The sequence below is a fragment of the Oratosquilla oratoria genome, chromosome 33 (assembly GCF_046742065.1).
Source record: "Oratosquilla oratoria isolate Oo_2021 chromosome 33, ASM4674206v1, whole genome shotgun sequence".
Taxonomy (NCBI): Eukaryota; Metazoa; Arthropoda; class Malacostraca; order Stomatopoda; family Squillidae; genus Oratosquilla; species Oratosquilla oratoria.
Window position 1 is genome coordinate 8153118 of NC_134809.1, and position 13028 is coordinate 8166145.

At 39.1% G+C, this 13028-nt stretch overlaps 1 protein-coding gene across 9 annotated transcripts in view; it reads left to right on the plus strand.

Moving 5' to 3' along the window:
• Positions 1 to 2493: 2493 nt before the first annotated feature.
• Positions 2494 to 13028, plus strand: part of Zip48C (Zinc/iron regulated transporter-related protein 48C) — a 44831-nt gene continuing 34296 nt past the window's right edge. Inside the window, exons 1-4 of one of the 9 annotated variants that reach the window (XM_076172579.1) lie at positions 2494 to 2725; positions 6216 to 6256; positions 6431 to 6547; positions 9805 to 10039. In XM_076172579.1, coding sequence (XP_076028694.1) covers positions 6440 to 6547; positions 9805 to 10039 — 343 coding nt within the window. In that variant the 5' untranslated portion in view covers positions 2494 to 2725; positions 6216 to 6256; positions 6431 to 6439. Of the gene's footprint in view, positions 2844 to 3054; positions 3235 to 6215; positions 6257 to 6430; positions 6548 to 9804; positions 10040 to 13028 lie in introns of those variants that run through there. The other 8 variants (XM_076172586.1, XM_076172580.1, XM_076172578.1 and 5 more) reach the window with 8 other exon arrangements.

Genomic DNA, 13028 nt, shown 5'->3' on the forward strand with positions numbered 1-13028 from the left:
CATTCAACCAATTACTAGTCCAACCTAATAGGCTACCACTTATTCCGTGTAAAGCTAATTTAGTAATTAGTCTTTCGTGTGGGACGGTATCAAAAGCTTTTGCAAAGTCTAGATATATTAAATCTATATTGTTTCTTTTGTCATAATTCGAGATAAATGTGTTGTAGAATTCGAGTAAGTTAGTCACGCAAGAACGTTTCCGTCTGAAACCATGCTGGCTATCATTTATCAAACGGTTACTTTCTAAATGATGTTCGATAGCATCTCTGATGATAGTTTCCATTATTTTTCCTACGATTGAAGTCAAACTTATAGGCCTATAGTTATTTGGCTTCTTTTTGTCACCTTTTTTGGATATGGGAGTAACATTAGCTAGCTTCCATTCTCTTGGGACATCTCCGGATATTATGGATTTCTTGAAAATAATTTCTAATGGAACAACAATCTCATTTTTCATTTCCTTTAAGATTCTTGGATGCCAACCATCAGGCCCTGGTGTTTTATTAACTTTGAGTTTATCTATACACCTTTTAATTTTTTCTTTTGTTATATTTACCGTAGTGAGTAAGTTTACCCTAGACTTTTCACAGGTTTCAGTTTGGAATTCACTTTGAGGTGTTTCGTTTACGAATACCGAGCTAAAATAATTGTTTAAGATATTACACATTCCTTCATTTGAATATTCAAGTTGACCGTCAGCAGATAATAGTGGACCAATGTGATTCCTAACAACCTTTTTATCTCTAATGTAACTATAGAATTCTTCCCTCTTTTCTTGGCTCCTTCTGGATGATGGGTCATCCCTGCATCTCGCCCACTGCCCTGGGTCAGAAGCAGTGGAGGAAGATACAGCACATCCACAGCAAGGCCGCTTCATTCAATCGGCGATCCCCTCTCTCCGTCCCCTCATGCAGAAAAAGAGACGGGGTGACGGAGTATTCTTACATACTCCCTCACCCCATCCCCCACCCACTCCCTTCCATGCATCACAGTATCATCCATACACAACCATTCTCCACTCACCCCTATCGTCTGTCTTTTACTTTCCTTCCTCAACAAACATCCCCCTCTCCCAGTGGCCCTTTTACCCCATCCATCCATCTCATCCTTGGTCGCCCCCTCATGTTCACACCTTCCACACCTCTTTTACTAATCTTTCTTCACTCATTCTTTCCATGTGTCCAAACCATCCCAATACTCTTTCATCAACCCTATCTCCCCCCCCCCCCCGCCTTGCACACACAATCTCATAGGGACCTGCCACTGAAACAACGCCTCCTCCCACCCTTGCCCTTGCAGGCAGGTTTTGGTGTTAACACGATGACCAGTCTGAGGACACACCACTCTTACATCTCTGCCTTAGCTTCGCGTATTGGAACTGGTCTGCAATTGGGTTCACTGCCGTTCCTCGTGAGGTTGAGTAAGGGTACAAAGGAAGCGGGTTCCAGCGTATCGACGTTGGCTGCCAGCTTTCCTGATTCCCCCGGACCATTCTTGAGAAACCACCATAATAGAATAATTTTGGCCTTTCAGACACTAGTGAAGAAGAAATGGAAATATCTTCGAGACCAACTTGTTGCGGAGCTTAGGACATTACCCCCACCTCAATCATATGATGCTGCAGGTGATACTCAAATAAAGTGGCAGTATTTCCATTTACTGAATTCCATGGAAGATGTGAAACCCAGAGCTTCAACGTGCAGGTCATTTCTGCAGTCTACTAGCGAGTGATGCTGCTGAAACCGCAATACCCAGGTCACCCCAGACACGATACCAAATGGATGACATGGAAACCCCCTTGGTTAGTGAGGAAAATATGTCAATCTTTTCACCACATAGTAAGGATACACCTGTGCTCCTCACGCTGGTCGGATCAGATTACCTGCGTACATTGTGATCACTTACGAGCGCCGGAAAAAACCTGGGTCGGAACTAGTGTTCTCTGTATTTACCTTATTTTAGCATACAGAAAAGGAACAACGTTCGTTAGGTCCCGTTTCCTATTCTCTAATTTTCCAACATACCTAGATTCAAATGCACCATTATGCTCTTAATTGGTGATCATGATGATGACCCCTCATATACTTCAACAATCAACAGGTCAGTCAGACATGGCTTGGCTGAAAGGAATCCATGTTATGCTCCATATATTAAGTTATACAAGTTTCAGACGTTAAGTTAGTAGTTAGCAGCAAGGCGCTTAGAAGCGGTCTCAAAAATACGTGTGACGTTTGCAATTTTCCAGACCTTATATATGTTCTCACAAAGCTGATCAAATTACTGCTGGGTTATTTGGAATTTGAGATTTTTTTCTTTATCGTCTTTTTTGTTATTATGTTTCATTCTTATTCAATTATTTGTTTCTATTTATTTAAACGCATTATGGACAATTGGTAATGGAAAACACTTGTCTGATTATTATGTATCAGTCAATGTGATATTCACCTAATAGATAATTTATTTGTAGCTAAGATTGAATGTCAGTGATGAAGTTTATTCGATGCATCATGCATTGTTTGTTTACTAATCAGCTGTTATGGTGGCGACGACAGTTCAAACAAGTGGGATTACGGGATTTTACTTAGATCGCAAGAGTGATCATAAAACTTTAAACGAGCGAGAGATTATGTTCAGAGGTCCATAAGTGAAGGCTAAGATTAATTACAAAATATTAGACGTAACGTTTTCCATTGTAGTCACATTTTGATACGATAACCTCTCCCAAGTAAGGTTTGTTATTACTGTCGATGTACACTCAACACTGTATGTGGTTGGGAAATTGGGGCAATATGGCAATTGCAGACAAGTATTTGGCTTAACTGTTCAGTGATATTTTGCTTAAAGTGAGTTATTTGATAACATTTCAGAAGCATGGCTATTTAACATGAAATCTACTATATTATTATACTGTAATTATTACTATGTTAAGTCTATGTAAAATTACAACCAAACGTAATTTCATACTCATAGAAAAAAATAACCTTTCAAATGGAAAAAAAGAAAGTGAAAAATGGGAGTGATACTGAAAGAGAAACGGTTGATAAAATTGGACATAATGTTGTCATTGCAATTGTTACTGCAGCATATAATCATGGGAAACTTTTTACTTTGTGATAATCATAATTCAAATAAGATTTGATGAAATGTATTTGAACCAAACAAAAAATTATTGGCAAATCTCTTTGGTGTAACTGTAGAAAAGTTTTAATAACTCAGTGAGAACTTACCTGTTTTGTAAGTATAAATATATCAATAGAGATGCAGATATCAAGGAGAACAAGGGATAGAGAAGTAAAAGAGAATGAGTGTTTTGGTAAAAGTATGAACAGGTTTTTATAAACAAAGAGAATTGGTAAGTTTCTACTTATTTGACTCACTGTATGTAGAGAAGAGAAAAAAGTGGGAACCATTGAGAATAAATTTGTGGCAGAGCTTATGGTGTTGTTCTTATGAGCGGTTAGAATGAACTGCTCTCCACTGACCGGTTGAAGCTTGCAAGTTTACACAAGTCAACAATAATTAACAAAAGAATTTACTTATTAAAGGGAGATTCACCAACATTTGAAAAATAGATTTATAAATATCTATATACTGAGATGTTTTTCCCCCTTATAAGGGAGGTAGCTAAGTCAGAGGCACGTACCCATTCCCACCCATTTCACTCCCCCGATTCCACCACCCTTTCCACCCATCCAATCTCAACTCCTTATGGATGATGGGTCATCCCTGCATCCACCAACTGCCCTGGGTCAAATGCAGTGCAGCAAGACAGCACATCTGCAGCAAGGCTATTTCACCTAGTCGGCAATCCTCCCCCTCTCCATCCCCTCATGCAGAAAAAGAGAGGACAGGGAGAAATCCCTTTGGGCTGTGTTAAAATATCATTCACACATAAACACCCCATGCCCTACTATCCCCCATCCCTCCCTTGCATAAAAGTATCTTTTATAAACTGATTCTCCACTCATCCCTAGCTCCTGCCTTTCTGTTCCTTGCTCATTGCCCCCTTCACACATGTGCAGATGTTTACATGAAACTTATGTTGCACAATATCTTCTAACTTAACTAATCTAACTTAACATAACCATTCCATAGAAAATAACAGGTCTTTCAAATGGAAAAAAAGAAAAGAAAATTTGATTGCGTGATACTGGAATAGAACCTATTGAAGTACATGTCTGCTTGATTTGCAAATTCTCAATGGATGATATTTAGTAAACTCCCTGGAACTCAGAGGATATTATATTATATATATATATATATATATATATATATATATATATATATATATATATGGTGGCAGTGAGTTTGAAGTGAGTCTTAACCCCTTCCATACGGTGCCGCACACGTAGGCGTCATGGGGAGCGAGTGTATTCGCGAGGCTGCCATATCGGCGTCTTGATTATATTTATTGTAGTCGCCCCTCCATAATGACATTCTTTCTAATTCTTTTGTAATCGCATTTTCTATGGTTATCAAAATTCACGGGTGAAGAGAGAACGATCGATATAAGCGGTGACTATATTTTATGATGCGAGTATTATTACGACACGTCGTACGGCTGGCATTGGCTGCTGCCACCGAGATCTAAGTCCATGACGCCTACGTGTGCGGCACCGTATGGAAGGGGTTAAAGGTGAGAGACTGAAGGAAGTGGATAACTTTAGGTATTTGGGGTTGCATGTGGCATGAAAGGGAGGAGTGGAGGTGAAAGTAAATTATAGGTTGAGAAATGCAAATAAATGCCGTAGGGGATTAAAAAGTATAATGAGAAATATGCATCTGGGAATGGATGCAAAAAAGAAATTATATGAAGGGGTGATTGTGATAGTGATACTGTATGGACAGGGAAGTGGAATTTAAGAGAGGCAGAAAGGAGAAGTTGAAATGTATTTGAGAAGAAATGTCTGAGATGTATAGTAGGGGTTGCAAGGTTGGATAGAGGGAGATGAGGAATTGAGGAGGAGAATGGGGGTGGAAAAGGAGATAACAAAGGGCTGATGAAGGAGTATTGGGATGGTTTGGACACAGAAAGAATGAGTAAAGAAACAATGATAAAAGGTGTGGAAGATAGGGGAGGATGGAGTGAACATGAGGGGATGACCAAGGGAATTTGAACAAGATTGGAGTATCTGTTGAGCAAGGAAGGGAAAAGGCAGGGAATAGGAATGAGTGGAGGAGAATGGCTCTCTATTATAAATGATAACTTTAATGAAAGGAAGGAAAGGGGTGTGTGGTGTGTGGGAATAGGGAATGGTTGTGTGTGGATGATATTTTGACACAGCCTGAAGGGATTTCTCCTTGTCTTCTCTATTTTTTGCACAAGGGGATTGGGAGTGGGTGTTGACGATTAAGTGAAGTGGCCTTGCCGTGGATGTACTGTCTTTTGTTGTATTGCTTCTGATCCATGGCAGTGGGCAGGATGCAGAGGTGACCCTTCATCGATGAGGAGATAAAATGAGAGGGAGGAAAGGGTGGTGGATGGGAGTGGGTGCTTTCTTTTTGACTTGGCTACATCCCATATAAGAGGGAAGAAGCCCATGGTATATAGGTAGATAGACCTCCCTTATAATGGGGGAAAAACCTTTACATATGATTTATGTATAAATGGTAGATATAATGATGTTTGCCAGTCTCATAGATGCAGTTCATATTTATATCATCAAATAGCTCATATCATTCTGAGTACTTTTGAACCCCATAAATGAGTACTACACATATAGTAATGTCAGTAGTGATTTTTAAACTATTGCTAGTATTCTTTTTTTTCTTATTTGTGCACTTGCTTTCACAGCATATATGCTGATAGAATAGCATGCTTTGATGAGTGATATAAGTTTTATTGGGAATGTGTAGCTCTCAATATGTTCCATGATGTTGGTCTGTATTTACCTAGTTGTATTTTGTGGGAGAAGAGCTATGCTTGCAGTGACCTGCAGTTGTATCTTTCCACATCCAGTTCTTTCATAAAATCATGTATATTTTTAGCACTCACTGTTTTCTCTTTCAATTTGTTCCATGTATCAATTACTCTGTGTGGAAAACTTTTTTTTTTTTTTTTTTTTTTTTTTTCAAAGCTCTTGTGTAACTGTCCTTAAATGTCTTCTTGTATTTCTTCTGTCCCATTTAAGTAGATCATCCCTATCAAGGATTTCCATCCCTTTCATAATTCTGTAGATGGTAATCAAATTGCCTCTCTCTCTTCTTTGTTCCAGAGTGTATGCTGTCATATGCTTGCCTGTTGTAAAAAAAAATAGTAAGTGCAGATCTTTATTGTATTCCCATTACTTTATCATCTTCAGTATGAAGATGTGGTCCATCATTGCTCTGCCTTGCTTGTTGTTCACCAAGAATAGTCTCTTTTACATAAAAGATAAATAGACTTGTAGACCATTTCTTTTTATTAATTTTATGCATTTTCTTTTACCAGAAGAGCAACATGAAGGAGCACATAGCTCCTACCTTACAAGCCTTACTTGGTACTCTTCTTACATGGGGGCTAACAGCTGCTGGGGCAGCAGTGGTGTTCTTAGTTAAAGAGACAAGGGTAAGTTGATTGTGGTTTTATTTTCCTTCTCCCATGGTTAAGGCCTTTTGAATGAGTGTTAACTGTAAGCTGGATAAAATTGTGTTGCCTATTTATCTATATAGCAAAGGCTTCTTTCCCCTTATAAGGGAAGTAATTATCCAAGGCATGCCCCCACCCCACTCCCAACTATCACCTATTTGTTTGTTTCATCTTAGCTCATTGTGGATGAAGAGTTATTCCTTTATCTCTGTCTCCCACCCATTGCTTGGGTCAAAAGCAATTCAAAAAGACATAGCATGTCCAGAGCAGGGCCCCACCACTTGGCAACCCACCCTCTTCATCCCCTCATGCAAGAATTGAGAAGACGAGGAGAAATCCTTTTGGGCTAATTCAGTGTATTGTCCATTCACAACCATTCGCCTCTCACACCTATTGTCTGCTTCTTTCCTGCACAACAGACATTCCCCTTTTACTTAGGGCCCCTTTCATTCCACCCATCCATCTCATTCTTGGTCATCACCTCAAGTTCACTCCATCTATCTGTGCCTTCCATATTCATTTTGGTAGTCTTTCTTTACTCTTTCCATGTGTCCAAACCATCCCAATATTCTTTCATCAATCATATCTGGCATCTCCCTTTCTTAACATTACTCTCTTCCTCACCTCATTTCTCACTCTATCTGTCCTTGTAATACCCACCATACTTCTCAAACACATCATCTCAAACACATTTAAATTTTTTCCTTTCCACCTTAGTTAAATTTCAAGTCTCTTTCCCCTACAATGTCATTGACACAATCAGTCCTTCATGTAATTTTCTCTTTGCATCCATCCCTGGATACCTCTCTCTCATGACACTTGTCATTCTCCCAAGACATTTAGTTGTTTCTTTCACTCTATAGTTTACCTCTATCCCCATTCCATTCCTTACTACATGTGATCCTAAATGCATAAAACTATCGACTTCCTCTAACCTCTCTCCTTTAAGACCTGCTTCCAACTTACTGCCACCCTCTCTCCTTGTACATTTTATCACCTTCATTTTACCCACATTTTCTGTCAACTTTCGCCTATTACATACTTTCCCAAATTCTGTCACTGAGTACCACAGACCTACCTCAGATCCAATCACAAAAGCAATGTCATCAGTAAATTACAACTGGCTCACCTTTCACTTCTCTCTACTTTCACTAACCATCTCCAGTGCTGTGCCCATCACCCTTGCATTTATTTCTTATGCCCTCCTGTTTGCCTCATTCACCTTACATTTTGCTCCTCCTCTCTTCTTCTAGTATTTGCTTCCATTGTCCTAGTTCTACCTTGCAACCAATCCACATATGTTCACTTTTCTTCCACTGCTACCTTCACTTCTTCATCCCACCATTCACTACCCTTCTATTACCTCCCATCTTCCTCATCCCACATACCATCTTTGCACACTTTGTCACTTCCTCCTTGAAACATAACCATCCCTCTACTCCTACCTCCCCTCTATTCCTCACTACCTCCCACACTCCCCTCAGATTCTCTTTGTATTCCTTCTCCTTTTCCTTCCTGTTTAATTTGTTAACTTGCATCCACTCTTTACCTCACACTCTTTTCCACCTGTTTTCTTCAACTCTCAATTTCCCCCCTATCAAAAAATTATCTGACACTATCCCACTCTCTCTCCTGAAAACATGAACATCCAGAACTCTTCCTATCCTTTCTTTGGATACCACCACATAGTTTTGTAATGGTGATAATTGTTGCCATGGGTTTCAGTAATTGAAAACCCACAGCTGCAATCAATGCTATTGTGAAAAGGCAGAACATATTAACTTTTTTTTTTTTTTTTTTTTTTTTTTTTAATTTGGTGTCTATGGAGTCAGCAGAAAGAGACAGACATTATTCTTAAGGTGGGTTAACTCTGTCTTACCATTTCATCGGGATCTCAACAGGCAGACTACATTAACTCCACATATGTTCTACATAATTAGAGGGCATAGCGTATTTACTATTTGCTTAACATTTTGTGGGAATCAAATGTCATAAAGCAACAGTTCTCATGCACATCCCCAGGTTTGTAAAAGTACAAGATGCAGATATATGTAGCAAAAAAAGCGATGGGTGGTCAAACCTTTGCCATTGACTTTCTCAAAACAAGGATTTTGGAGTTAATGAGTTTTGATTTTTTACAGCAGAATAGTACAAGTCCTCATGCATTTCTTTAGCTTTCTATGGGAAAAAGCATTGGATTGGTGTGTTGTATTTGTGAGGGACTTTCTATGTCATCACCTTTTATAAATTGGAGGAGGAGAGCAGTTGCTGGTTGTCAACTTTCTTTACTCGAAAGGATGGAGGAAACATAGTTGGAGTTGATAGATAGATCTTGAACAAAGTCCTGAGACCAAGCACCAGGCCCTCATGGCCTTCTATATGGAAGTATTTACCTAATTGCATATACCTGGCCTTGAAAGGATTAGGAGAGGTACAGAGGGAGTAAATGGTGAGGAACAGTGTAGGTTTAGGAAAAGTTCGGGTTGTGTGGATCAGATTTTTGTGGTAAGGTAGATATGTGAGAAAGCTTTAGGAAAAGGAAGGATGTTTTTTTGGGCCATCATGGATTTGGAAAGGCTTATGACGGTAGATAGGAGGGCACTGTGGGAAGTTTTGTAGATATATGGGATTGGGGGAAAGCTGTTAAGGGCAGTCAAGAGGTTTTACAAGAGTAGTAGAGCCTGTATTGGAATGGAAAATGGAGAGAGTGAGTGGTTTGAGGTAAAGGTGGGGCTGTATCAGGGATGTATCATGTCACCATGGTTGGTCCATTTTAGTAGTTTTAATATAGATTTAAGGTCCATTTTGGTCTGTTTTGGACTTTACTACTCACTAATATCATTTATGTTGGAAATTTGGTTGTTGTGATTTTGGGCTTGTTGATATTTTTGTGTGTCAGGATGTTGGCAGTCAGGGTAATGGGTGTTGGGACAATGGCAGTCAGAAATCTGTCTGGCTCCCATAATGTATATGTATCTGTACAATAGGATCTGGAGACTATTAGTGTAGCTGATTTCAGGAGCAGTGAAAAACAGAATTGGAGAGTGACTACAGATGAAGTATATTTGTGATCAAGAACTTGCTACAGGAAACAAGTTTGACATCCATGTTAGACCTAACATTGTATTTAAACTTTTTATTTTATTTCATGTGATTTAACCAGAAGCTAATCATGGTTTTGATAAGGATGCAAATTGCTTAGCACTCATGTACCATATGTGATTTGTGTATTGCAGCGAGATGTCCTTGATGCAAGTCTTGGATTTGCTGCTGGTGTTATGACAGCAGCTTCCTTCTGGTCCCTGCTTGCACCAGCAATAGAACTTGCAGAGTCATCAGGAATTTATGGCAGTGAAGGGGAATACACCTTTATACCTGTATCTATAGGTTTCTTGCTTGGAGCTCTATTTGTTTATGCTGCAGATGAATATATGACCAGATATGGAATTCATGTTCACAACATTTCACTTGGTAAGTTGGAGACTGTATCCAATCAGTTGGTAAGGGGGGTAAAGGAAAGATGGTCAGAGTAGACACCATGTGAGGACGGAACTTTTATTGAAAGTACAATGTTTCACTTGTTGAAGCTTTTTTGAGTACATAGATGCAGAATATGACCTCTAACTTGTTCATATATCCTGGAATGAATGAGGAAGGTATATTAGGACAGGGCATTCCATAGGGTGCCTCTTCAGGAATAGAATTTAATTAAAGGGGATGCAATATTGAACATGCCTCTTGTTTTGTTCTGTAGTGTTTGAACTCTAAATAATTGCTGTTTCTAGATATCTTCTCCGTATCTTGTTGGTTTCACGTAAAATCAATTCAGCATGGTCCCACTCTAGTAGGTGGTGATGTTTTGGTGTGTGACACAGGAATTGGTGGTCTTGTTGTTTTGCACATCATTGTGATATTCATGTATGCAGGTTTTTATATCATGAGATGTTTTGCCAACGTAAGACATGCTACATCCTTTGCATGGAGTTTTGTAGATGATGGCTTTGTTGTTTTCTTCCTTGTTCTCTTTTGCTTTCATGAATTCTCTGATTTTCTTGTTGGTCTGACATACTACATCTATGTTGCTGGGTTTGAGTGTTTGAGCAAGGGTTGTGGTGATATTGTTGATTGGAATTATGATTCTTGTAGCTGGATCTTTTCATTGTTCTTGGTTGTTTATTAAATTTGCTGCTTTATTTTTGCACTCTTTGATGATAATCTCTGGGAATTTTAGTTGGGTGAATGTTTCATGGACATACCAAGACTCTTTGTCAAGGTATTTATCACTTGTAACAGACCCTGACTGCTCCTAGAAAGAACCCTATTACTACACCTCTTTTAATTCTTAGTCATGGTGGGAGTAGAAATGTAACAAGTCATTTGTCATGTAACGATCATGTGTGATGTGTTTTGTATGCCATGATATACTTCAAATAGATTAATATCAAAATTCTATGTCAGAAGAATGACACAAAATGAGCTAGGATATAATGGAATTACACTAAAATAAGGTTGTGAGCCACAGGTATACCCTAAGAAAAAAAAAGTTGTGAAGCCACGGTGTCACCCGAAGACACAAAGCAAAAGGGATGAGTGACTGTGTTATCAGGTCAAAAGGTCGGGAACAAGGATGGCACCTAAAAGTAGTGCCAGTATGATTTCGACTGTGTGTCAAACAGGAAGTAAATAAGTAGCTGATAAATACTTGTACACCTTCCTCATGCAAAATAAAAAATGAAGTGAATGTGTGAAGACAGGCAAATAAAAAAATGTTGGTTATATGTATAGAAATTCTGCTCAACGACATCTGTAAATGCCCTATATTTAGCGGGTTGCACACCATTCAAACTCTCTCCCAACCCCACCTTCACCTAGATGTAAGTAAAGTTATTTTTGTACCTCAACTTTGTTTCTCCCTGGTAAAATGAAAAACCCTAAAGAAAAGGGGGAAATATTCATACTGTACATGGATTGATAGAAATTGTCCAAAATCTTGGCCAGGTTGGGACATTTAATCAAAAACACGCCAGGTTCATGACATTTTTATTTGTGGGTTTTCTGTATACTTTGAATACCAGCTGATTACCTTGAAGATGTGAGTGGCTAGGAATAGAAGGGAATTGTCAACTTTTTCTTCGTAGAAATAAGTTGAGGACTCCCATCTTTGGTAGTGTGGTGCGTAACAGTGATGGGTCATGTAAAGAAGCACTTTGAAGGATTGGCATCACCAATGGTGTTATGGACTAGCTCAAACATAGTATATGGCATTTTCATTGTTTATGCCTGAGGACTAGGTTTTGGATCTTCAAGTCACTTGGGCTCCCTGCCTTGCAGTGCAGCTGTGAGATATGGACATTGAATGCTGACTTGAAAAGGCGTCTTGATATCTGGTACTAAATGCCTCCAGAGTATCATGGGGTTTTAATGGAATGACTTTATATCAAACTAGAGACTATATTGTGAGACTCAGTCTTGGACAATTACCAGCATAATTCATGAATATCAATGCCAGCTATATGGGCATGTCACATATTTCCCTGATGTTGATCCTATTCACAAGGTCGTCTCCACAAGAGACAACCCTTGATGGAGGTGATGAAGGGAACACCCACAGAATTCATGGCTGAGGCAAATTGATCAAACCTGTTGAGAGTTGTTTGGAGTGGAAAGGGAAGGGAAGGGAAGGGGGCTGCATAGGAGCTTGCTCAGAGGGACTGTGAGGACTGGTGCAGACATGTGACTGAGGCAATGCCCTCCCTGGCATGTGCCCCAAATTAATGATTTATATGTATTCAATATGTGTGAAGATCTGAAGTCTGGGATCCATGTTGAAGGGGCAAGCTTAAACACCAGACTCAGTGAGGGAGGTTTATTGCCTGGCATTTTGGTCTTAGTCCTAGGACTGCCTTCAGGGGTATGATGAGATACAGTGTTCAAAAAATTCTTCATATTTCTTGTCTTTGCAACTGGGGGAGGTAGCATGAGAGGCTGCCCAGGTTCCCTCTCTGTCCTGTGTCAGCCAATACTAAGTATGTGCATGAATCTACAAACAATTGCTCACAACTATTCTCATGTACACATATAAATGTATATGTGTATATATGTATGTATGTATATATATATATATATATATATATATATAATATATATATATATATATATTGGATGAATGGTCTAGACAGATGAGAGTGTGGGTGATGGAAGAATAAGTGAAGATGAGCTGGAACTCCTTTATTGTTTATACGTTTTGACCAACTCAGTCTTCTTCAGTAAGCTGTCTACAAACATCTTGAACCTTAAAATTTACACTCGAAGATGGGGACACAGACAGGTCATCCCGCTGGCTGTCTGGGGATTCCTATTCCCGTAGCATGTATATGTTTCCCAATTGCATTTATTATCAATTTGCTTACTGCCTTCGATAAACATACGAAAGCTTCCCTGTCATTGTTATTTTCATAAG